General features: G+C 57.7%; 4 protein-coding genes across 10 annotated transcripts; 2 read left to right on the forward strand and 2 right to left on the reverse strand.

The window, feature by feature from the left end:
- Positions 1–1,341: 1,341 nt before the first annotated feature.
- RPL29 (ribosomal protein L29) lies at positions 1,342–3,633 on the forward strand. Its single transcript, XM_045807267.2, has 4 exons — positions 1,342–1,437; positions 1,816–1,860; positions 2,173–2,237; positions 3,137–3,633. Exons 2-4 carry the CDS (start codon positions 1,824–1,826, stop codon positions 3,512–3,514), a joined length of 480 nt encoding a protein of 159 aa, XP_045663223.1. The 5' UTR covers positions 1,342–1,437; positions 1,816–1,823; the 3' UTR covers positions 3,515–3,633.
- A 2,307-nt stretch (positions 3,634–5,940) lies between these two features.
- Positions 5,941–18,856, reverse strand: ACY1 (aminoacylase 1). Of its 2 annotated transcripts, none has more exons than XM_045807257.2 (15): positions 18,723–18,856; positions 10,233–10,344; positions 9,489–9,553; positions 9,314–9,418; positions 8,866–8,960; positions 8,495–8,571; positions 8,312–8,401; positions 8,159–8,215; positions 7,774–7,847; positions 7,639–7,688; positions 7,391–7,535; positions 7,221–7,289; positions 6,490–6,569; positions 6,289–6,349; positions 5,941–6,207 (listed from the first exon to the last, which is right to left on the reverse strand). In XM_045807257.2, exons 2-15 carry the CDS (start codon positions 10,324–10,326, stop codon positions 6,043–6,045), a joined length of 1,227 nt encoding a protein of 408 aa, XP_045663213.1. In that variant the 5' UTR covers positions 10,327–10,344; positions 18,723–18,856; the 3' UTR covers positions 5,941–6,042. The 2 variants fall into 2 exon arrangements, with proteins under 2 accessions (XP_045663213.1, XP_045663212.1); XM_045807256.2 differs by lacking the exon at positions 18,723–18,856 and adding an exon at positions 10,740–11,017.
- On the reverse strand, positions 12,506–18,856 carry ABHD14A (abhydrolase domain containing 14A). 3 transcript variants are annotated; one of them, XM_087867008.1, is made up of 6 exons: positions 17,419–17,894; positions 17,078–17,125; positions 14,718–14,961; positions 14,425–14,540; positions 13,065–13,300; positions 12,506–12,859 (listed from the first exon to the last, which is right to left on the reverse strand). In XM_087867008.1, exons 1-6 carry the CDS (start codon positions 17,741–17,743, stop codon positions 12,677–12,679), a joined length of 1,152 nt encoding a protein of 383 aa, XP_087723134.1. In that variant the 5' UTR covers positions 17,744–17,894; the 3' UTR covers positions 12,506–12,676. The 3 variants fall into 3 exon arrangements, with proteins under 3 accessions (XP_087723134.1, XP_087723133.1, XP_045663222.2); XM_087867007.1 differs by lacking the exons at positions 17,078–17,125; positions 17,419–17,894 and adding an exon at positions 18,723–18,856 and having other exon boundaries at positions 14,718–14,929; XM_045807266.2 differs by lacking the exon at positions 17,078–17,125 and having other exon boundaries at positions 14,718–14,929; positions 17,425–17,594.
- Positions 18,129–22,742, forward strand: ABHD14B (abhydrolase domain containing 14B). 4 transcript variants are annotated; one of them, XR_015726677.1, is made up of 5 exons: positions 18,129–18,599; positions 19,622–19,766; positions 21,018–21,259; positions 21,628–22,288; positions 22,520–22,742. XR_015726677.1 is itself a non-coding variant. In XM_087867006.1 (4 exons), the coding sequence occupies exons 1-4, from the start codon at positions 18,291–18,293 to the stop codon at positions 21,805–21,807; spliced, it is 792 nt and encodes a 263-aa protein (XP_087723132.1). In that variant the 5' UTR covers positions 18,129–18,290; the 3' UTR covers positions 21,808–22,742. The 4 variants fall into 4 exon arrangements, 3 of the variants coding, with proteins under 3 accessions (XP_087723132.1, XP_045663219.1, XP_045663221.1); XM_087867006.1 differs by lacking the exon at positions 19,622–19,766 and adding an exon at positions 19,531–19,591 and having other exon boundaries at positions 21,628–22,742; XM_045807263.2 differs by having other exon boundaries at positions 21,628–22,742.
- The last annotated feature ends 523 nt before the right edge of the window (positions 22,743–23,265 follow it).

Here is a 23,265-nt window from a genome sequence, read left to right on the forward strand (position 1 = left end):
GCAAAGTCAAGCAATGGGAAAGGAAAAGTGACCAAATCAGTCCTGAACTTGTGGCGCTTGTGCCAATGGACACATACACAAGTAAATAAAGAACAGAATTAGAGTCTGGAAAGTTCTATGAAGGAAGCAAAGAGAATGAGAGGACAAAAAACACCTGGGGAGATGGAGTGGAGTGTATCTATTTTAGATAGGGCATCCTAGGGAGGCCTCTCCAAGAAAACACGCCATCCGAAGAGCAGGGAGAAGTAGTCCAGGGGGAGGGGATGGCAAGTGCAAAGGCCCTGAAGTCTGAACGAGCATTCATGGGCACCTGGGTGGCTCAGCTGGTTAAGTAAAGCATCTGCCTTCTACTCAGGTCGTGATCCCTGGGTCCTGGGATTGAGCCCGCATCACATCACATCAGGCTCCCTGCTGAGCCTGCTTTCCCCTCTCCCCCTCCCCTGTGCTTGTGATCTCTCTCTCAAATAAATAAATACAATCTTAAAAGAAAAAAAAAGCATTCATGCTTAGCAGGAAAGAAAAAAGCCCATGGATTAGGAGAGAAGTGAATGATGAGGAGAGAGTTGCCAGGGTTAGGGGAGGTGAAGAGTTTATTTCCAAAGCAAGGGGAGGCCTTTGAAGACTTCCAGTGACAAGATCTGCTTTGTGTCTTTAACGAGGCCATCAGCCCCCACTGCTGTGTGGAGACTGAACTGTGGGGAGAAGAGGGAAGAGCTGTCAGGAGGCAAAGCCTAACTCATTGTGGATGTCCAATAGGCGTATCACATTTGATGCATCTAAACAGAAACATCTGGATCACGGGCCTCCTCCAAACAAAGCAATAAAAGCCCCGTCCCTCCCAACCTTCCCCATTTCTGTGAACAGGACCAGCATTCACCCAGATGTTCAAGCCCAAACTCGGAAGCCACTCTGGCCTCCTTCCTCTCCCTCATGGTCTGCATCCCAAGTCCAGTGTTCTCATCCACCCTTCTGCACACTCGCTGCCCCGGCTCGGTTCCAGGTTCCCCCACTCTCTGGGGGAGTTGAACACCAGCCTCCTCACAGCTCCCCCGCCTCACCTCTGCCCCCTACAGCCCATTCTCCGCAGAGGAGCCAGGGATACTTTTAAAGAATACAAGTCTGTCACTCCTTGCCTAGCAGCCATCCCTCAAGATCTCCCTTCGCCTCCGGGACCTTTCATGAGAACTGGGCCCCAAAAGCTTGGTCCAGGAGGAATAAACGTAGGTAAAACCTGAAGAGAGCAGGGCCGGGCGCATAGCGCCCCCTTCGCGTCTGGCTTGAATCCTTCCGAGCTGCGGAACCTTTCTTCCCGGCGCTGGGGGAAGCTTTTTCCCAAGTACCTTCCGGCCCCGACGACCCTATTTCCCGTGCTGCACAGCGGCTTTCCTCTTTCTCTTTCTCTTCCGGTCCGAGGCGCTTCGGGAGCCGCGGGCTTCGGTGAGACTTGGCCGCGCGGTATCTGGAGCCATCCGCGGCTCCCAGCCGGCGGCCAGACGCAAAACCGGGAAGGACAGAGAGGCCGGCTGCGCGGCTGTGGGGAGGGGGGGGTGCGGGAAGTGCTTGTAGGTTCTCAAGGAGTGGAGGGGAGAGGGAGAACTCGGATATGGGGTAGAGCGCCGTCTGTTGAGGGCGGGTTGGTTTCAGGGCCCTCTGAGCCGAGTTCGGGAGGCCAGACCGGCCTCGGGTCGTGCTGAGTAAGTGGAGGCCGCAGATGCAAGGCTCCCGTGCTGCAGCTTCATTCCGGCCTCCCGTCCTTCCAGATCAGGGCGGCAGTGATAGGCCCAGCCAGCCCTGATCTCCACCCTCCTCCCCCAGGTGCAGACATGGCCAAGTCCAAGAACCACACCACGCACAACCAGTGTAAGTTCCCCGGGCCCCGCCTCCGCCTCCCTTCAGACCCTAGCGAGGATCAGGGGTGCTGGAGCAGAGCAGGGGGACACTGTGGTCCTGGGGCTGGTTTTGTTTTAGGCCAGGATGACCTTTGGGCTGTAGTTAAAGAAGCCAGGGGTCCTCTTGAGATGCCCGCAGAGCTTTGCATTCAGGGACAAGGACTATTCCAGATCTGGAGAAGACTTGCTCTGGGAAGTCCTGGTTTTCCCAGGCTGGCCAGCCGTGATGTGTGGTCTTATTAGAGCAAATCTCATTTGGTCTAATTTCTTTGCTTCCCCACAGCACGAAAATGGCACAGAAATGGCATCAAGAAACCCCGGTCACAAAGATACGAATCTCTTAAGGGGGTGAGTGAGAAGGGTGTCCCTTTGGCTCCGGTTACACAGCCTGAGCAGCGACATGAATAACTGTCCCTCATCTTGCCTGGACTTCATGTTCTGCCAAAGCCGTAATAAACCTTTACTTGGCTTTTCGCAGCCCAGGTTGTAACTCCCTAGTCAGATGTAACCTGCCTCCGAGGGTAGTTTGACCATCCCCCTTGCTTAGCCAGAGCACTTCAAGGGGAAGAAATGGCCTTATCTTTGTGTACCCGGTACCCTGTGAGAGCCTTCCATTCTACTAGCCTGTGGCCTTGATCTGGCCCCATGCTGGGCTTGGGGGCAGCTTTCCTTCTGTGCCAGGGAGTTCTCAGGATTGTCTGAGAAGGCTGAGGCTGGAGGGTCTGAGCAAGAGAATGGGATCCTGTCTCTCCCCTGTGCCCGTGGTCTCTGGAATGAACCGTTATATCTCTGAACCTTGGTTTCCTCATCTTGGTCTCTTTTTCAGCCTCATGCGCTGTGTATCTGTTGGACCACGCTTGGTGCTTAACTGATACCTTCCTTTAAAAAGGTGGGGATGGCCCTGAAGGGTTTCAGAAAAAACTGAACCCTGCAAGTGTGGCAGAGGGCAGTGTTCATTTGTACTTTCCTTTTGCGCTTGCATTTGAGCTCCACTGGGCTCTGGGCATGTGGCCCTAAAAATATCATCTGTATGTAGCATTGGCAGGGTTGTACTACACATTTCCTGCAGGTAGTTTGTAAGGGATGTATATTTTAGCATTTAAGTTTGACTTAATGCTGTCTACACGCCCACTAGGCCTTGGCTGGAGCCCAGTAGTCTCCTGGGTATAGCTGTGGAGAGGGCCACCAGCGGTGGCTTGGGGCCCCAGGTGCTGCACTCACAACCTGTACCTTTCCTTGCCTTCCAGGTAGACCCCAAGTTCCTGAGGAACATGCGCTTTGCCAAGAAGCACAACAAGAAGGGCCTGAAAAAGATGCAGGCCAATAATGCCAAGGCCATGAGTGCGCGTGCCGAGGCTATCAAGGCCCTCGTCAAGCCCAAGGAAGTCAAGCCCAAGATCCCAAAGGGCGGCAGTCGCAAGCTCAATCGACTTGCCTACATCGCTCACCCCAAGCTTGGGAAACGTGCTCGTGCCCGCATTGCCAAGGGTCTCAGGCTCTGCCGGCCGAAGTCCAAGGCCAAGGCTCAAACCAAGGCCCAGGCTGCAGCTGCGACTCCGGCTCTGGCTCCTGCTGCCGCTCAGGCTCCCAAAGGTGCCCAGGCCCCCACAAAGGCTCCAGCGTAGATGCTTCTGTCTGCCGGCTTGAGGACGGAAGGACTGGTGTGACCCCTGGGCTTCTATCTGCATGGGGCTGGTGTCCTCCTGTGCTGTTTGTACAAATAAACCTGCGGCAGGATCTGTCAGTTGGCCTCTGTCTGTGGTCCAGGGACTGGGGTTTGGGTGGGAGTCGGGGGAAATGGGGCCCTGGAATACAAGAAAGGGACCTAGTGAAAGACATGGTGGAGGGCCTTAGGAAGGCTGGGGCACGTAGCCTGCTGGATTGGGCAGTCTGGTGAGGAAAGAGAGTTCCCAAATATCCTGACGAGTCTTGAAGTTTACCCCGGGGATAAAGAGAAGGACCCTGATGAGTTCTGCACGCTGGCCTGAGGCGGTCCAGACTTAGGCTGTTCCTGGTGTACGCGGCCAGCACCCACCACTCTGGGTTGTGCTGGGGGCCCCGGATGCAGGGCAGTGGTGGCACTGGCTTATTAGCACCACTGGGCCGGATCCTGCTGTGCCCCCTGGAGCGGCTGCTTCATCTCCAGGGTCTTAGATCTTAGAGCAGTTAGTGAAGCAAGTGGTGTAGTGGTCATGGGCATGTGTGGGTGCTTCCTGTAGGAGGTGCTGAGCATATCACCATTCCTGGTCGTGCAATCCTCAAAACTAGCCTTTGAGTATGGTGGTCGTGTAATCTGTGGACCAGCCTTGGGTGCGCGGGAGGTTCCAAAAGGGATGTACTTCCTGGAGCTACCTGGGTGGCTCAGTTGGTTAAGCATCCGGACTCCGCATTTTTGAATCTTGATTTCAGGCTCAGGTCATGATCTCAGGGTTCTGGGATCAAGCCCCGAGTTGGCCTCCCTGCTCAGGAGGGAGTCTGCTACTCTCTCCCTCTGCTCCCCACCTCCTGGTCATGCACACTTTCTCAAATAAATCTTTAAAAAAAATGGCAACAAGTACAGCCCATGATAAATGGTCCCTCTTCCTCTGAAGTAGGTATTCTCTTTGTTTCACAGGGAAGGAAACCTTTGAGATCACGGAGCTCTGGGATGGAGGTAGCATTGGGACCCAGGCAGCCCATGCAGGATCCCAGGAAATTTGCCCAACCAGGGCTGGGCTGCTCTCATGACTGTCATCCTGGCATGCTCTGGGTGGCCCACTGCCCATCACCAGGGGGTACTAGATAGGTGGGGTCTTGAAACGGGCCAGGAGCAGGTTATATGTGTCCTAAAGGTAGTCTGGCCCAGCCTGAGGTCATCAGGTCAGGTGGCTTCCCAGTGAGGCCTGTGTTCTAATCCCCAGGACGGGGCATGAAGACTTCTTTCCATCACCTGCTGCAATCCAAAGGGGGAGGCCAGACGCCAGGTCAGGGGCTTCCACTAGGCTTACTTGAGGTCACAACCAGCTTGCTATCAGCCTCCAGCTCCCACGTGGAGCCTCCCTTGCGTAGAAAGCACGAGTCCCTAGTTCTTGAGTCTCAAATCTTCACTCCCATTACCTAGAAGCTATGTGGTCTTGGGCAAGCGATTCCAGCAGAGCTTCTAAAGGGGCTCAGTGAAACCTCCATCCAGGGGCTGCTGGGAGGGCTCAAAGCAGATGGAGCTGGCCCAAGTCCTGGCTCCTTGGCAGAACTGCACGAGCAGGCCTTAGTACTATCAGGACTAAGCCTGCAGGCCACCGAACCAGGCTGTGGACTTCCCTCTGACCACAGCTAGAACTTCAAACCCCAGCCCTCCCTGTCCCTCACTCCACGCCCGTGGAGGTCTGAACAGGATCAGCTCAGATCAGCTACGGGAGCAAGCTCAGCGATCAGGGCCATAGTGACTCTTGGTCCTGCCTGGAGCCCTACCTAGCAGGACTGACAGACTGAAGCCTCACTCGTGGGCTACTCTGCACACACTGATCCCTGCCCAGGGTGTAGGGACCCTCAGATGAACTGGTCCACCAAGGTTCCTGCCCCTCTGTGACTCGTGCTCCCAACACCAGAGCAGGACCACACCCCCTTCCTGTCATCCTGAGGGTCTGACAAATGCTAGCAGTCAGAGCCAGCTCTCCCTCTACCTGCCCTACATCTGGCAGGGCCCAGCTGGCCTTCAGCTCGAGTCCTGTCTCAGGATCCTGAGTGTATTCTCAGAAAGCCAGCAGTGTTTCCCTGAGATCTTTGCTTTGGTTTCCTCCTCAGAATGGTGTCCCCGACCTTACAAGTCAGATAAAGGCACAGTGGCCACTGAGAAGAGGAACTATGGTCCCTTGACGTTGGGCACAGACATGGCTGGGTGGTACTGGGTGAGTGGGCTGTGTCGGGCACGGAGCAGCATGGGGTCGTAGGGAGGTACCCAGAGCCAGGCTCAGTTTTCTCATCTGTGAAATGGGGATGGGAATCGCATGTCCCCAGAGAAATGACAGAATCCCTGCACCATGAACGTCCTTGCTCTTAGTACTGCAGAACTGGCCTCTGTTCACACACAGACTTTATTGCTGGGCAGGGGGCAGAGGGGTCCTTGACACTGGTCCGGTGGACACCCCTGGGGTAGAGAGGCTGGGGAGCCTGGGACTCAGCCATCACTGGGCAGGGCAGGCATGCTGGCCAGAGCAGGCAGCAGCCGTGTGTATATGTCAACCCCGCGGAGGAACACGGCTTCATGCAAGCGCTCGTCATGGTCATGCAGCAGCACAGGTGTGCGGTTCATGGGCGAGAAGCCCAGCGCTGGGATCCCCATCTGCAGGGGGCAAGGAGAAGCCATTAGGAGGAAGGCCAGCACCCAGGACCACCTCCTGCCCACCCACCGCGAGCAGCTCACCACACGGAGATAGCGGCTATCCGTGGCAGCGGGGAAGATCTCTGGCTCCAGACTGAGGTTCCTGCAGAGGGAAGAGCCTGGTGAATGAGGAGGGAGAGAGGGGAGAGGGCCAGGGAAGGACTGAAGGGGCGAAGGAAGGTGGAACAGAGGTAGGACAAGGAGAGAGGAAAGGGGAAGAGAAAGGCTGGCCAGTGTGCTCACATGTCCTTGCAGACCCCACTAAATGCTGCCCACCAGGGGTCTGAGTCATCAATAGATGTCACTCGGGGCTCTGTCCACTTCTGGAAGGAGGGGAAGGATAGCAGGGTCAAGGCGGCCGGACATCTTGCCCTATTCTTCACAGGCTAGTCTGTGTCTGGCAGAGGCACACACCCCATTCCCCCCTACCCCCCCACCCCGGCTTCCACCCCCTACCCAGACAGCTAGCTGGCCAGTCCAGCCACAGGCCCTCTTTCAGTCCCTTAAAGGCCACACTGGGACCTTGCCCTGCCCTCCATCTACTTACTTCCTGTCCAGCTTTCATATTCTAGGCCTCTTCCTCAAAGTGACTCTCCCAGACCTCTCAGACTGGCCAACTCTTTGTTACAGGTTCTCAGAGTGCAGGGTCCCACCCTTTCCTAAGCCAAGTGTGTTCATACTTACATAAAAGCAACATTATATAAATGTTTAATTCAGGTCTATTCGTCTCTTCATGCTGTAAGGACTACGGGGCCATGAACTGTGTCTAATTTTACTGGGGATAATGGTATCCCCAGCATCCAACAGGGACCTCCACAACGAATGCTTATTGGTGAATGAGGCGTGTCCCTCATAGCTAAAGAAACACCCGGACGTAGGCAGGCACGCCAAGCACCCACTGCCACCGTGACACATGCCCGGCAAGCCCAGCCTCCCTGCTCCCTCAGCTCCCAACCACAGGTCCGAGCTGATACCTGCAAAAACTCCAAGGTGACCCCCTCACCAGCGGCCCGGCACCAGCCCTGCAGCTGCTCCTCGAAAGCCTATGAGAAGGGAGATGAGCTGACCCCTCAGGTTCTCCCCGAGCCTCCAGCACAGGATGGAGGACCCGGCTCCCTCCTCCAAACCCAGGTGGAGGCGGCACCTTCAGGTCCACATCCGGTGCCACACGGAAGTCAAAGATGGCGCTTATAGTAGCAGGTACCACGTTATAGGCCACGCCGCCCTCTAGCTTGGTCAGGTTCACGGAGGTCACAGCCCCTGCCTTCAGGTGGGGGTTTGACTGCAGCCTGCGGTGGGGGGGGGGGCAGCAGGGGGAACAACAGATAAAGAGCCTCCCTTCTCTCTTGCACGGCCGCCTAGCCCCCCATCCTCTTTCCTAGGCTGCCTCACCTCTGCCTCTCCTTCTCCCGGAAAGCCAGGATTGAGCTCATGACCTTGTGCTAGGAGAGTGCAAGGTCAGATGTGAGAGCGGCCCCAGGATAGAGCCTCGGGAATTCCCAAACTCCCTCCCTGTGTGCCACGCACCAGCTTCTCTACCGCTGTGTCCTCGACGAAGCGTGAGCCGTGGCCGGGCTTCCCGGTGCTCAAGACCCGCACCCCTGGGAGATGAGGGAGAAGGGGGTGTCTTCAGCATGGGAGGGGCTGGAAAAGTGAGCAGCCTGGGGGTGGGCCCCGGTCTCCCCCTTATGCCAAGCTTCTCCGGCAGGGCTGTTCCCCTTAGAACACATGGTGTAGAGCTGGTTTCTGCCCACAGGTGGCTACCCTCAGAAGCTCAGGAAGGAGAAGCCCGGGTAGGAAGGGGCTGGGAGGCAGAGGCCCTGACTTGCTACATGACTCTTGGCAGGCCCCCGCCCCTTCTGGCCTATCTCCCCACTGCACAACAACGCCCTCCCCCCAAGCCCATACTCACACCAGGTGCTCCGCTCACTGTAAAAGACGGTGAAGGCATCGGAGGGGTTGGCCAGGCCTGGGGAGGGAAAGGGGGTTCAGAGGGTGGAGTGGCCCAGCCACTAGCAGCCTCCATATCCCCTGCTGGCCGCTCAGGGGCCTGCCACCTGCTTACCTTCATCCAGGGCGAAGCCAGCCCTCAGGGCCTGGAACTCGGGCCGCTCCACAAACAGCGCCATGCCTTGGTGACCCCCAACCTCCTCATCTATAAAAGTAGCAGGGACATGAGATGAAGGAGCCGCCCCTGCCACCACATCCTCCTGCTTCCTGAAAGTGTCTCTCCCCAAGCCACTCCTACCTGGCACAAAGGTCAGGTGGATGGTTCTGGGGAAATGGTGGCCCTCAGCCTTCAGCCTCCTCACAGCCTCCAGGTACCTGAGGGACAATGACAGGGTGTAAGCCGGATGCTGGGGGAGCCACCAGATGCTTGGGCAGGCAGGCTGGAGCCCTGGGCCCTGCAGCCTGCTCTGTCACAGCCTGGCAGGGGACTCTGGGAAGTCCCTGTCCTTCAGTCTTCCTATCCATGTAATGGTGATAATTCCTGTCCAAGATAAGGGGTCAAGATATTCCTTGGCCTTGAGGTTCTCCAATCACACCCAGCCCAGGCCCTGGGTCAATTCAATGGGCCAGCAGGGACATTGTGGGGGACAGGAAATGGAGGATACTCACTGGATGCTGACACACTTCATGTCCTGGGTGCCCCTGGCATAGATGTAGCCCTCAGCATCCTTGAAGGCCTCAAAGGGGTCATGACTCCAGTGTTCCTTTGGAAGAGATGAGAAGAGGGTCCCAAGCCCCAATTTAGTCATTAATCTATTCTGCTCAACTGTGGTCCTGCTCTAGAAGCCTACCCGAGGGGTGGGGTGACAAGTGGGGTGGTGAAGGGGACAGAAGAGGGCTGAAGAGGGCAGCTGATGCGATCCCTCATCTCTGCTTCTACCTCCACCGCCACCCTGGGCACAGAATGGGCCACTGGGCAAAGGCTGCTTGCATAGGGCAGTGTCCTATGAGATTGGGAGTATCAGGACAAGCCCCCAAGGCTTCCTGGGGTCCAGTGGGGGGTCTGCATCATCTTTGTGTACCCTAAGGCCTGCACTGCTCCCCCTGCCCCACCCACCTTGAAGACAGGCACCACATCCGTGTGAGAGTTGAGTAAGATGGAGGAGAGTCTGGGGTTGGTGCCTGGCCATGTCAGAATGGTCACCACACGGCCGGGTGCCACCTGGAGAGGACGAGGAGGTGAGGAGGTGCCCAGGGCCACCTCCCGTTCCCGTGCCGGGCCCCAGGCTCACCTCCACTTTCTGACAGCCCAGGCCCAGCTGGCGGCCTCTCTCCTCAAGGAAGGCCACGGCAGCCCCTGGGGACACAGAGAGTCTTGGGGCTGCTTCTGCTTACCCACACCTTCCACCAGCCCAGGCAGAGCTGGGGGTACATCCAGAGAGGGGTGCCGCTCCTGACACGGCGGCTGCCTCTTCAGTGCAATTCCACATCCCTCGGGGACACCTGCATTTCTGTCTCCAAGGAATAAGATATCTTTGGCCAGCCAGTGACCCTTTGTGGAAGGCCAGGTGGGAAGTCCATAGTTGGAAACAGGAGTGACTGGGGATGGGAAAACTGGTGCAGAGGCAGGAGATTGACCTAATGTCTCCCAGCTGGTAAATACAGAGCAGGGGTTTGGACCCATGCCCACAATTCCCAGCCACCAAGCTTGATTCCCCAAGGGCTGTACTCTTTGTCCTGCCCCAGTAGGCTTCTGGAGCTTCTTCCCTGTGGCTCTCGGGTCTCCCCTGTCCCTCCTCAAACCCCAGGCAGTGAGGCGAAGTTGTTCCTTAACCAGCCACCAGGAGTCACTTCAGGGGCAATACGGCCTGGAGGGGCTGCTGGGCAGTCCGCCGACCCGGGGAACGGCTAGAGGTGTGGAGGTGCCAGTTGGGGCAGCAGAGTGGGGCGAAGCTGGGTGACAGTGCTGGGAGTCTGGTACAGAGCAGTCCCCGCCCGGGGCCCCACCGCGGGCCCTAGAACCGCCGCGTTCTCACCGTAGTCGGGCTCGGGTTGGACGGTGCGGATACGCAGGTACCGGCGGAAGAGCGTCACCGACGGGTGTTCGCCCTCGCGACCCTCGCTGGCCATGGCGTTGCGCGTGGTGAGCTAGGGGCAAAGCGAGCGGCTACCGACCCCTCCCAGCCGCTGGGGCTCCGTGGCCTGCACCTGCACACCGCCCTTCCCCAAGGCGCTTCCCCGTCGTCCCACGGGAGAACACACCCGGTTTCGGAGCCCCCATTCTGTTTCAGGAGCTGTGCTGGCACTTTCAACACATTTCCGTATTGAAGCCGCCAAAGAGCCCCTGGAAGTTCGTGCCTCTGAATGCCTACTTCACAGAGGAGAAAGCTGAGGCCGAGAGGTTCAGCGACAGCTGGAGAGTAGCCGTGCCCGGTCTGCACCCAAGCATTGACTCTCCCTACCCGCCTCAAAAAAATTCTCCCAATTGCCCGGATTTTATGCCATGTAACCCCGGATCCCTTTACCCCTCTCCGGGGTCCCACCTCGCTCTCTAGCGGTCTTGGGCCCGCGCTTGCCTCTCAGCGGCCGCCCGGGGCTGTGGCCAGGGCTCAGGGTCCTGCGAGGTCTAGGGCTCAGCACCGCCCCGGTCCGCCCACCACGTGGCCGGACGGGATCGCGCGGCGGGGCCGAAGACGGCGAATACCGGCCACCCACGCCTCCGCCCAGCCCCAGGTTCCGGCTTCCTCTCGGATTACAGGATCCTTCTCGCGGGCAGCCACCGCCGCCGCCTGCTTCGCCCCGGCGGCAGTCCGTGAGCCCCGGCCGGCTCCGCACCGCAGGCCCCGCCCCCGCAGGCCCCGCCCCGCATACCGAGGCTGCGAGCTCCGGGTGGTCCCGCCCCCGGAGGGCTCTACCCGCTGCAACCGCCAGATTGGGAGGGAAGAGAGGAGAGCAGACACAGACAGGAGAGGTTGCGTCTGCCCCCTCGGGCGCCCCTCCCTCTTGGGGTACAGCGCTGCAAAGTCCTGCCAGAGCTGGCCCCTGCCTGCTCCCCCACCCCCTCCCGCGAGTGTCTGACTTCTCCCCTTTCCGTGTCTCAGCTCCTCAGGGAGGTCCTCCCGGACTGCCTCAGCCCCCTGTGTGGAGAGGTGATTGGTCAATATCTGTCCCCTCAGACTGTACGTTCTACACCAGGAGGTCCATGTACCCGCAGGATTCTGTTGCTGGCGGGGCACAGAGCCGTGTCAGAGTGGATGCCCGGACACCGTGCCAGGAGCGGAGAATAGAGGGGCAGAGGGGCACATGTGTGACTTGGTGTGAGATCGTGCCAATGGGCGGCTGTGGGAGCTAATCCAACAGAGTGTATCAGCGTGTATGGCCATGTGTGTGACAGTACAAGTGTGAGATGGTGGCTGGGTGTGGCAGCATCTGTGTGACAGAGGATGTCACGGTGAGAAAGTGTAACCGTGAGGCTGTATGACCGTGTGAGGGGGGAACAGCACAAAAGCATACACGTGGCATACTCTTGGCCGACCCTGTGCCAGGCTCCCTGGCTCTCCCACAGCCACCAGAGAGGGAGGACAAAGAGGCACAGGTGTCCCACTGGCCACCCCCAGGCTGCACACAGCTGCAGCTGCCCACTCGTGTGCCTGGGTGCCCTTTGTACTCTCAGCCAGGTCTGTCCCCTGCTGAACTCACCCCTATGGGCCGAGTCAGTGTGGGGAGGAGCAGGGCTGAAAACTTCAACCTCTGTGCCCAGAGAGGCAGGCTGGGAGGGGAGAGTAGGGGTTCTGTCCCAACCCTCCTGGGGTTTAAGTCTGATCTGCTTGCTCACCCATATATACCTGGGGGCAAGCAGGCTTGGCAGTGCTATATTAATTGTTAAACCACAGTCGCCACTTCCATCCCTACACATCCTGTTCCCTTTGGCCATAGGTCCTGCATTCCTGACTCGCTCAACTGCCAGACCCAGGATTTTCCACCAACCCCAGTGGTCACGCAGCAGTAGTAACACCCATTTGCCCTGACCCCCTCAAGCCCCGTGTGGACAAGTGCTCCATTTACCCAGACTGAGTCAATTTGAAAACCAAATTTTGAGCCAGGTATTACCATCATGCCCATTTTACAGGTGAGGAAACTGAGTCACAGAGTGGTTCGGGCAGCTGGCTAGAACGCAGCCCATGTTCTTAGCCTTCCCAGGTTGCTGAAGCCTCCTTCCAGCTCCCAGCCCCAAAGCAGCCCTGGATTTGCCTCCCACTCCCACCCCACCCGCCACAACGCCAGGAAACAGGACCTGTCACTCCTCAGGCATGACAAAAAAGTGCATTTTTTATTGTGCCTGTGAGATGAAATAAGAGGTCTCAACTGGGCCTGGCCCTCTGGCCTCCATCCTCCAATCCCAGGGGCTGCCTCCCTGGTGGGGCCCTGGTCCAGACTCTCCAAGCTCAGGCCAGGCCTGGGCCCTGGTCAGTGGGGGAACTCAAGGCAGGCGGTCAAGGAAGGCAAGGAGGACAAGGTGGAAGTCTTGCGGCTTGTGGAGGTAGCAGGCATGGCCTGCGTCACGCAGCTTCACCACGGAGTGGTTGGGCAGGTGGCGGAGCTGCCGCAGTGACTCCCGAGCCAGGATACGGTCCAGCTCCCCATACAGGATGAGAGTCGGGGTCTGCAGGGCAAGGCAAGGGGCTGTGATCCTGGGGCCTGATGGGGACGGACCCTCTAGCCGCCTCCTTAGGAAATCTTTCCCAAACACCCCATCTCTTTCTATCCAGATGAGGCCATGTGTCCTCCAAGTGAGACCTGAGTCCTTTCCCCCCTTGACTCGAGCCAGGGATAGGAAGCCTGACCTTTGGAAACCGTCCCTCCAGTACCTTCACGGCCCAGAACTGTTCCTGGGTGTAGTTCTGGGTGGAGGCGGGTGCAATGGGCACAAATCCACGCAGCTGGTGGTGGCCTCGGATCAAGAAAGGCAGGGCGTAGCGGCCACTCAGAGAGGGGCTCACCAATACGGCATTGCGCACCTCCAGGTCCCGCAGCGCTCGCTCCAGCAGCTCCGCCCGCCCTGCCTCTGTGCTGGCCTCCTTGGAAGGTGCCGAGTTCCCAAATCCTGGGAACAGCAGGAGACACCGGCTGAGGGAGGCTGGAAAGGAACTCACGACTTCCTGCCCACCACAGTGGGGGAAAGAGCCGAAGCACATGGCAGTGTTACCCCAAACTTCCCAGAAGCTACTCGTTGTAATGGGATAGGTCTGCTAGAAAAGCATCTCTCATTCATTAGAGTGGCAAAACTAAAAAGACTGACAATCTGCAGTGCTGGGGAAAGATGCGGGGAAATGGGCACTTTCATCCATGACTGACAGGAGGATAAATCATGTAGCATATTTAGGGGGTAAGGTAGTATTTGTCATTGTTTTAAAAATGTGCATCCTTTGACCCATCAATTGTCCTTGGTAGTTACCTTACAGAAATTAGTACCTCCATGCTCAAAGAAACATGTCCAAAGTTGCTTCATCTTCGTGCCTCCGGCATTTCCACTGACCCTGAAAACTCTAAGTCAACTTACATAACCACCAGTGGAGGAGTGGGCAGATCAAACCTGTCCCTCCTGATGGCACACAGTACAGACAGGGGGTTCACGGTGACTGGCCTGCTCTTTGAGATGTGGTGTAGGGGGAGAGAACCAAGCTGCGGGGAGATGTGCTAAGCAGACAGGACACCAGTCATGTGTCTAACCTCACCACACAATCCTGCGTATTGTCTGTTTCTCTATATATGGAAATGCCCAGACGGGGTTGGGTACCCCCAAACTGCTGGGAGAGAAATGTGGCATGGGTCTCTGAGGGTGTCACTCTTGCTTGATTTTTAAAGACAAGAATGATAGCATAAATCATTTGCAAAGCTAAAAAAACGAAAAGCTACCTAGTTTGTCATTAAAAGTCCAGTGAGATCTCTCCATGCAAGTGCTTGTGAAGTGAGTCACCTTTCTATTTGCTCTGCGACATGCAACAGTCCAAATTCTAGTTCTCAAGGTAGAAAATAAAGACGCAGACCTTTTAGTATTGCCATCTCGTGTTGCGACCTGCCACTGCTTGTCCAGACATTGGGGTCTAAATCCCCCCGCCCCAGCCATACCTTAAGGCTTTTCTACCCCTCCAAGTCCTCCCTCTGGGAAGCTGCCCCCTTGTACCTGCTGGATGTTGCCTCCCTAGACCCTGGAGTGGGGGCTCTCACCTGGGAGGTCAAGGGCCACGGCCCGGTAGCCCCTCCGCGCCAGCAGCTGCAGTGTGCCCAGCTGCTCCCATGTGTGGGAGTTAAAGGCCTTTCCGTGGAGTAGCACCACGTCCACCCTGTGGGCACACAGGGGAGTGTGTGTCCCAGGGGGCTGGGAGTGGCCCGCCATTCTTTCTTTCTAGGCTTCTCCCACTGCCCTCCCAGGCCCCGAGCACCCTGACTTGAGCTGGGGTCCCACAGGGGGACTCCCCTTGGACCTAGTCCTTCCACTACACCCTGAGGTCAGCACCCACCTGCGTGCCCGGTGGAGTGGCAGCACCTCGCGGTAAAAGATGGGGGAGTTGCCAGGGGTGAGACCAGCCAGGATTGTGACATTGGGGCCTCCCCAGAGCCAGGAGGTCTGCTCAGGGGGGCCTGGCAGCCCCACGTACAGTAGCAGCATGAGCAGCAGGCCCAGGCCCAGCAGGGCTACCTGGGACCGGCTCATGGAGGTCTGTACCACAGTCTGGAGGAGAGGAGAGGAAGAAGAGGCTGGGGCTGTGTCCCCACCAGGTCCCCTGGACCCCATCCCCAAACCCCACCCAAAAGCCCCCAGCAGAGGACCAGCTCAGCCCTTGCCCTTTCTCCTGCTCTGGGCAGGGGTCTGAGGGTTCATATCCAATTACTCCACATGCCAGGGCCGGGGCTCAGATACCCTGCAGCCTGGGAAGGAGCATCGGAGATGTCCCTGGAGACACAGCACGCTCAATGACTGCCATCATCACTGTGCTAGCTAAAACCACTTCTATTCATCAGGTGCTTATGACAGCCAGACCCTGTGCTTGGCCCTTCACGTACGAGGGCTCATGAATCCACACGAGAACACTGGGAGCAGATATGATTCTAGTTCTCTTGCAGATGAGGAAACAGGCGCAGAGAGGTAAATTCTTTTGCCCAAAATGCAGAGTAGCAAGTAGAGGAACTGGGATTTGAACACAGAGCTGGGCTGCTAACCACCAGGTTACACTCAGCTTGCCAAGGAAGAAACCATGGGCCAGGGAGGTGAGGGATGAGCTGGAGCCTTGCTGGTGGACAGAGTAGTGAGAGTCATCAAAAGTGAAAGACTAAGGATGCCTGGGTGGCTCAGTCGGTTAAGCATCTGCCTTCAGCTCAGGTCATGATCCCAGGGTCCTGGATCGAGTCCCACATCAGGCTCCTTGCTCAGCAAGAAGCCTGCTTCTCCCACTGCCTGCTGCTCTCCCTGCTTGTGCTCCCTCTCTCTCTCTCATAAACAAATAAAATCTTAAAAAAAAAAAAAAGTGAAAGACTATGTGTAAAGCCCCCTCCCACTGGTATGTTTGGAAATGGTTCTTCTTTTTTTAAAATCACATTTCCTGTAATACTGCTTAAATCAGAATGTGTTTTCCAATTGATGGAAATATTCAATGCTCTATCTCAGCTGATATTAAGTGGGAGGAAGGTCATGGAGAATATCTGAGATGGAGAAACGCTGAGGCATGAGGGGAATGAATGGGGCCAGGGAGGGGCATGGTATACGTAGAAATGGAGGTTGGAGAGATGAATGCTCCCCTCAACCCCAGCTTCATGACCTGCTTCACGGACTCCTGCAGTCTGGGTCCTTCGCCTGTCCAGAGGACAGACATCAGGACCCAGGACCCAAACAGAAGGGTTAGCCCTGGCTTTGAGACTGCTTTGCCACTTCCTGGCTGTGTGTCTTCAGCTTGTCAGTAAAATGGGGAAAAGGCTCACCTTGCATCAGCCCTCTCAAGTTTCCTGTGATATTTCGGGAATACAGTGGACTTGACCCAGGGCTGACCTGTCATCATTTCTCCGGCCTAGGATGAGTACACCTGCCTTATTCCCAGATTCCAGTAAACACATCTTTATTGGGTGCTAACTGGGTGCTGGCCCAGCTGGAAACCCATATTGGGCACCACCCCCCTCTCCTGGGAGATTTGAGGGTGTTTCCCAAGCCCCCACCCCCAGGGTCCCAGTCGGGGGGATGGGTGGGCAGTGGCAGCCCCTCTGGCGCTGATGGAGAGCCAGGAGGTGAAGGGAGAAAGAGGCCGCTCTTCTCCTCCTTCAGACCACGAACAGCAACGTCCCACTCGGCTTTAGCATAGGTTCCCACCCGTGAGAACCCATGCTGCCCTCTTCTTGCGGCTAGCCTGCCGCCAGGCAGAGGCGGGGCTTTGGCCGTTGCCTTGGCAACCGAGGCAGCTAGCGCACTAGACTATGATGGTGGTGGGCAGCTAGCCCGCAAGCCAGCATTCGCTACCGATACCAGATAAGGCGTGGGGTCGGGTTAGCTGTACCCAACTTAGTTCCTTGGCATACGTGTGGACAGTGACACACGTACACACGTGCACACAAACATCGAGTCTTGTCCCCATATGCTTTTCTTTGGCACAAGCTATTCCTGGCGCGACAGGGACAGGCAGACACGCTTGGCCTGTGAGCAATCGATCGATCTCTGGAAATACATACCCTCAAAATCAGGCGCACAGCCGTCAGGAAAGCAGATGGACAGGCACATACAATGCTTTCAAAATCATGCAGACCCTCAAATTTCCAGCACACAGTCATATACACAATCCTAAAACTACGCATGCATACAAGAAGCGTGTACACATGTACAGGCAAACAGACACACAGACAGACACACATAGCCTCAGAAGTACACACACAGGTGATACACACCCTCAAAATCACATGTGCACAGAAATGCACACAGCAGACAAACACAGACACGAGCGTCCAGACCGACGCCCACCCCCAACATAGGCACGTGGAAACAGACACACACCACATCGACACACATCCAGACCCCCCAGAAGGCACGCAGACGAACGCCTGCACGCACACACAACACACCAACATAGGCACACTCGCGCCTGCCACTCCCACAGGACTCTGCCCCAGGGCTCCCGGGGCAAGGGGCGGAGCCAGGATGGCCCGCCCCCGGGCACCCTGCAGTTTTCACTCCCCGGGGACACTCACCGGGCCGATCGGGATGACCGGGCCGGACATCCCAGGGCGGGCCCCGCCCACGCGGAACCAGCAGCCAAACAGCGCCGCGACCATTGCGCTGCGCTCCGCCGCTCTGCAGGCTGCTGCCGGGACTCGGCGGCGGAGCGCCCGGCCCAGGAGGCGCGCTTGCGCAGTGCGCAGTCGCAGGCCCAGCACCTCCTAAACCCACGCAGGGGGAACTCCAGGCGGCGCCCGAAAGCGCGTAGGCCCGGCCCACTGTCCAGATTTTCCGGATTGTTCTCAGCCCGAGGGCGAGGGGACAGCCACCGGCTTCTTCCCACCAGTCCATCTCTATCGTCGGTCAGTCCCTCGTCCGTACAGTGGGGTTAAGGATAAGGATTGTCTTAAGCACCACAAAAGATGGGTGAAGCCTTAGCAGTGTCTGGAGAGGAGGCCTCGCTGTTCAGTGTCAGATATTATTTTTATTTGGCAGCTCCAGGTCTCGGTCCAACCGCTGCCCCAACCCCTACAAATACACAGGCGCACGCACTCGGTCACAGCCCAGGGTGGCCTGTGCCTCTTTCACTGCTCTTTATGGCACCTGTCCTGGTGGGCGATGTGTGGCCAACGCCAGGCCGGGTACAGGGAGGCAGCTCAGGGCACGCAGGACTCACTCCGTTATAGACCCCCTGCCAAACAGGCAACATCACACCCATTCTACAGGCCGGGAAATAGGCTCGGAGACGCTGTGAAATCGGTCGAGGTCATCTGGCTGGACTTTGGTAGAGTCTCGCACTCAAAGCTGTCTGGCTTCACTGCGTGCCTGCGCACAACTCTGGGCCTGGGCGGTCAAGGCCAGGGATGAGCAGGGTGGGGAAGAGGAGGGAGCAGCAGGGATGAGACCCCACGAACCCTTCTCCGCACGCCGCATCATGTGCATCTGGGGCAGGTTGCTGGGGCCGCACCCAATCGGGTGCTCGGAGCAGATGCGGCCGAGGGGCTCGGGGAAACCGAGGCCGCTGGGACAAGAAAGATCTAGCGGCCGCTACCGGCTCTGCGACGGCTTGTGGCCACTAGAGGGCACCACGCAGCACGGCCTGGTCCCCGCCCTCGGCCGGGCCACTTCCCCGCTTCCCTGCCCCGAGCCCCAGTCGCCGCCAGCACTCGCCTGCCTCTTATCTTCGCGAGCCTACGCAGCTCCCCAGGTACCGGCCCTGCGCCCCCCGACCCTCTCTTTCTTCTGTCCAGCCCAAGTTCCTCCCCTTCCCATCTCGGCTCCCCCGGTCCCCTCCTCGGGTCTGCCCCCACCCTTTCCGCGTGCGCCTTACCGGGCCCAGCGAGCCAGAACCGAAGTCCGCGGAGGGGACCGAGCGAGCCGCCGCGGCGCCGATGACGGTGCCCCTGACCACGGCGTCAGAGCGTTGGGCCCCAGCGCGCAGCGCGCTGGGTACTCCGCATTCCTTGCGGGCCGGAACTCCAAAGCCTTTCCCAGCGCTGCGTTCCAGCTTCCGCCTCCGGAAAATGGGTTTTTAACTCCAACCCCAACCCCCTCCGGCCTGCAGTGCCAACTTACAAACTGTAACAGTGCCTTGAAGAGGAAGAGGTCAATGAGCAAAATAGCTATTCACTGTTGATTGAGCATTTATTATGCTCACTGTGTGCTAGGAACGGTGTCCAGCGTTTTACGTGTTGAGCTCAGTTAATCCCACCCACCACCTATGAGCTGAGTACTATTGTATTATCCCCATTTGTAGAAAAGGAGAGTAACAGTGAGGACAGTAATCATAATGGGAGCTCCGAGCTCCATGTATTGAGTTCTAAGGGTGGGCACCCTCACTTGTCAATTCTCTCTCTCTCTCTCTCTCTCTCTCTCTCTCTCTCTCTTTTATTAACTCCTTAGTTCTTGAGGTAGGTTTTATTGCTTCTTATTTCAGAAGGGGAAACCGAAGCCCAATGCCACACCATTGAGTGGCAGAAGCATAAATGACACTCTGGCTTCCTCATCTGAAAGCACATGGAGGGTTCTGGTCCCTCCTTGCTGCTCCCGGAGGGACGCCTGCCCTCTCCTGGCAGCCTCTCTGTCCCATGTGGGCAGGGTGTTCTGTGGCTCCTTCTCAGTCTGGCCTTGAACCACAGGTGCTTCACCGGTACAGCGGCAGGGATGGCGGGTGTGGAGCTTCACGAGGGCACCGTCCAGGTACAGGGCCAGAGCCTCTTCTTCCGACAGGCTCGGCCAGGCGCTGGGCAGGCTGCCCGCTTCTCGGTCCTGCTGTTGCATGGCATCCGCTTCTCCTCCGAGACCTGGCAGAACCTGGGCACGCTGCACCGGCTGGCTCAGGCTGGCTACCGGGCTGTGGCCCTGGACCTGCCAGGTACTTCCGGGGCAAGCTTCCGGACCGGGGTTGTGGGGGCCTCACCGGGGGACTGGGCGCTGGGGCATTGGGAGGACCTAGCCAGGCTAGGGCCCACCCCCCGCCCCCAACCCTGGGCTTCACAGGGTGCCGTGCCCTCGACAAGGGCCTTCCAGTTTCTCCTGTCTCTATCCGGATGTGGTCTGGACACTGTCCAGCTGCTTCTAACCAGGTTGCCTGGGGCAGTATCTCAGTGCCTCTGTTTCCTCATCTGTAATGGGAGATATAGATTTTGGGGGTTGGCTCTAATGAGAATGGACTGAGATTACGTGCATATGTGGCCAGTACCCAGCATCTAAGAATCGGTGCTCAGCCAAGTGGAATTAAAATCTTTTGACAGAGCCGTAAAGATAGGCTCTGTTGGAAGCCCTAAGGAGTGAGACTGAGTCTCCTGACACATGTGAGGGCGGGGCTGGGCCTGGCGAGTGGCTAAGCCCGCAGTCAGGATCCCAGGTACAAGTCCTGAACTGGGTTCTGGAGTAAGGCAGGGGTAGCCCCAGATTGGCCGTCATAACCTGGACTGGTAGGCCCCAGCCCATGGAGCAAAGTATGACCCCATAGTTGACCTGTTTCCCTCACGGGCCATGGCTGGCATGGTTTCAGTGCCCAAGTGTGGGCCTTCAGGCCCAGATGGGATTGGTTCGGATGGTGGGTTGGACTGACCTTCCAGGTGAAGGTCTTGAGCTAATCTATTTGAGGAAGGTGGGGCCTGACTGATTGGAGGGGAGGTACACGGGTAGAGAGCCAGGTCCTCAGCCACTGTCCACCCTGCCAACCCTGGGACAGGTGCCTCTTAAGCAGTTAACTCACTTAATTTTCAATGCAATCTGGAATGGTAGATATTTTTGTTGTCTCCTTTAACAGACGGGGAAACTGAGCAGCCGAGAGAGGGGTGAGGAGACTTTCCTAAGGTCACATAGATAGTTAAGTGGAAAATCGAGACTTGGCCCCAGCTGCGTTGCACTTCAGAGCCTGGTCCTTTCCAGGACCCTCTACCACTGGCAGAGATGGGCAAAGATGTAGAGGGAAATGCCTCATGCTTGCCACAGAAATGACAGATCTAGGCTGCTGTAGGAATAAACTTGGGCACTCTGTGTGCTGCTAGAACCTGGCACAGAGATATTGACCTAGGAGGGCTTCCTGGAGGAAGGGACTGTCTCTTCCATTTTCCCACTCAATGCCCTTGTCTTTCTCACACCCGAATCCCTGCAGGCCTGGGGCGCTCCAAGGAAGCAGCAGCCCCTGCCCCTATTGGGGAGCTGGTCCCCAGCAGCTTCCTGGCAGCTGTGGTGGACGCCTTGGACCTGGGTTCTCCTGTTGTGATCAGCCCATCGTTGAGTGGCATGTACTCCCTGCCCTTCCTCACGGCCCCTGGCTCCCAGCTCCGGGGCTATGTGCCAGTGGCCCCCATCTGCACTGACAAAATCAATGCTTCGGACTATGCCAGTGTGAAGGTATCCCTGTGTGGGAGGCTGAGATGCCCCTGCCACAAGCAAGAAAGGGTCCATTCTGGGGCCTTTCCTTACCTGGCGGCAGGGTAACCAAGGGGTGGCTTCTGGGGGGAGCTAGACTACCAAACTCTGCCCTTTTGGTTTACTTAGCAGCAGATTACTGTGCTTTGGTCTGTGCTAAACTATGTGCCGGGGCAGACAAAAATCCATGCCTCTGTCCCCCAGGAGCTGGGGCCTCTTATACCACCCACTGGGCCAGCTTGTCTCTCCCCCTCATTCGGGGTGACCCCACGGACAGACTGAAGTGACCTCTAGGAGGTTGGGGCTGGTGTGGCAGATCGCTGTTTACTGTTTCCCTTTCGTTTCTCTAGACCTCAACTCTTATAGTATATGGAGACCAGGACCCCATGGGTCTGACCAGCTTTGAGCACCTGAAGCAGCTGCCCAACCACCGGGTGTTGGTCATGGAGGGGGCAGGGCACCCCTGCTACCTTGACAAACCTGAGGAGTGGCACACAGGGCTGCTGGATTTCCTGCAGGGGCTAGCATGAGACCCAGCCCTGCTGGGGGGGGGGGGCAGGGCTGCTGGCCTGCCTTGGCCTCTCTCTGTCTCCTTCCTCTCTCCATGGGTTTCTGCTCATCACCCACATGCAACAGGTGTGTCTCTGTCTATCTGGGTTCTTGTCTCTAGGGTCTGTCTTTTCTTCTTCCTCTTTCTCTTGCAGTGACAGACTAAGGAGGTGAAATCCAGAGGAAAAACCTCAGGAATCAAGAGACGTAATCTGGTGGAGGGTAATCCATTAGATGGGCTTCTCCTATAGGCTTTCCTGTTCGGTTGCACCCCTTCCTCTGCCGGTTCAGCCTCCCCATGCTGGCTCCAGCCTCTTCCTCCAGCTGCTCTACTACGGGGCACTCACACCTCCTACTCCTGCCTCCGAGACCACAGATACATCCATGCCCACGTGCCTGCTTACACATTCAGAGCCATCCATGTTCCCAGAGATGACCCTTCACTTGGGAGCAACCGCATAGGTACGGGCAACTCTGGACTGACATCACACTGTCACCTACAGCTTTGCATTCCATGCATCCACAAACATGCATTCTTGTGCTTTCACACAAGCGTTCACATGGGCACATGCACCCTCCCAACCATGCCGAACCCCGCTGTCCAGGAAGGTGGAGATGCTGGGGGCCAGCCCTTTGCATGAGGCCATCTGCCAGGCTTAAGGGTAGCTAGCCCTGAACTCCATTCACCCACAGGTTGCAGCTGGCCCCAGACCAGAATCGCCGCCCAATAGGTGAGGGCCACCCCTTGGAACCTCAGATCTCCCTGCTTTTTCCCCCTCTTTCTGGGTGCTCTACACCTCCCCAGGTTATGAGGCCTGGATCTGCTCAGCCAAGCTTGTTTCCTGCTCTGAGGTTTGGGGGTTGGGGAGACGAGAGTGGAGAGTGGAGGTCGGTGAAATAAAGTGATGCAATTAGACCCCGCAGGCTCTCGCTGTCTCCGGAGCGCCGCCCCTCCCCCGCCCCTGGGGACCGCCGCTGTGGGCCCCTCCCCCACCCTGGCAGGACCAGATGGTCCCCCTGCCCTTTGTCCACCGGGCCAGATGGAGGGGAAGGGAGATTGGATTCCCCTCCCCACCCACACACAAACACCCAGGTGCCAAGAGACTCAGCTGTGGGGGGAGGTGGAGGTCAGTGGGACCAGCCTGAGCCGATTACGGAGGAGAGGGGGAGGTAGATCTGCTCCCTGGGGGGTACGGTGGGGGAAGGAGAGGGCTTGGGGACAGTCCAACTCCTCCCATTCCCTAGCAGAGTACACGACTGTGCCGCGGCCCTTGCGACCCTAGCCCCAAAAAGGCATTCTGGGGGTAGCTTTGGGGGAATGGCGGGGCGGGGTGCACGGGATCACACCGCTCTCAGGCCCCTCCTCCAGCCGGTCTGGTAACCTGTCCGGGCCGGACTAGGGCCAGGCCTCGCGGAAGCTGTGGGTGGCTGAGGGGCGC

The sequence above is a fragment of the Ursus americanus genome, chromosome 14 (genome assembly GCF_024610735.1).
Source record: "Ursus americanus isolate L20-20 chromosome 14, mUrsAme1.1.p, whole genome shotgun sequence".
In the NCBI taxonomy this organism is placed as follows: domain Eukaryota; kingdom Metazoa; phylum Chordata; class Mammalia; order Carnivora; family Ursidae; genus Ursus; species Ursus americanus.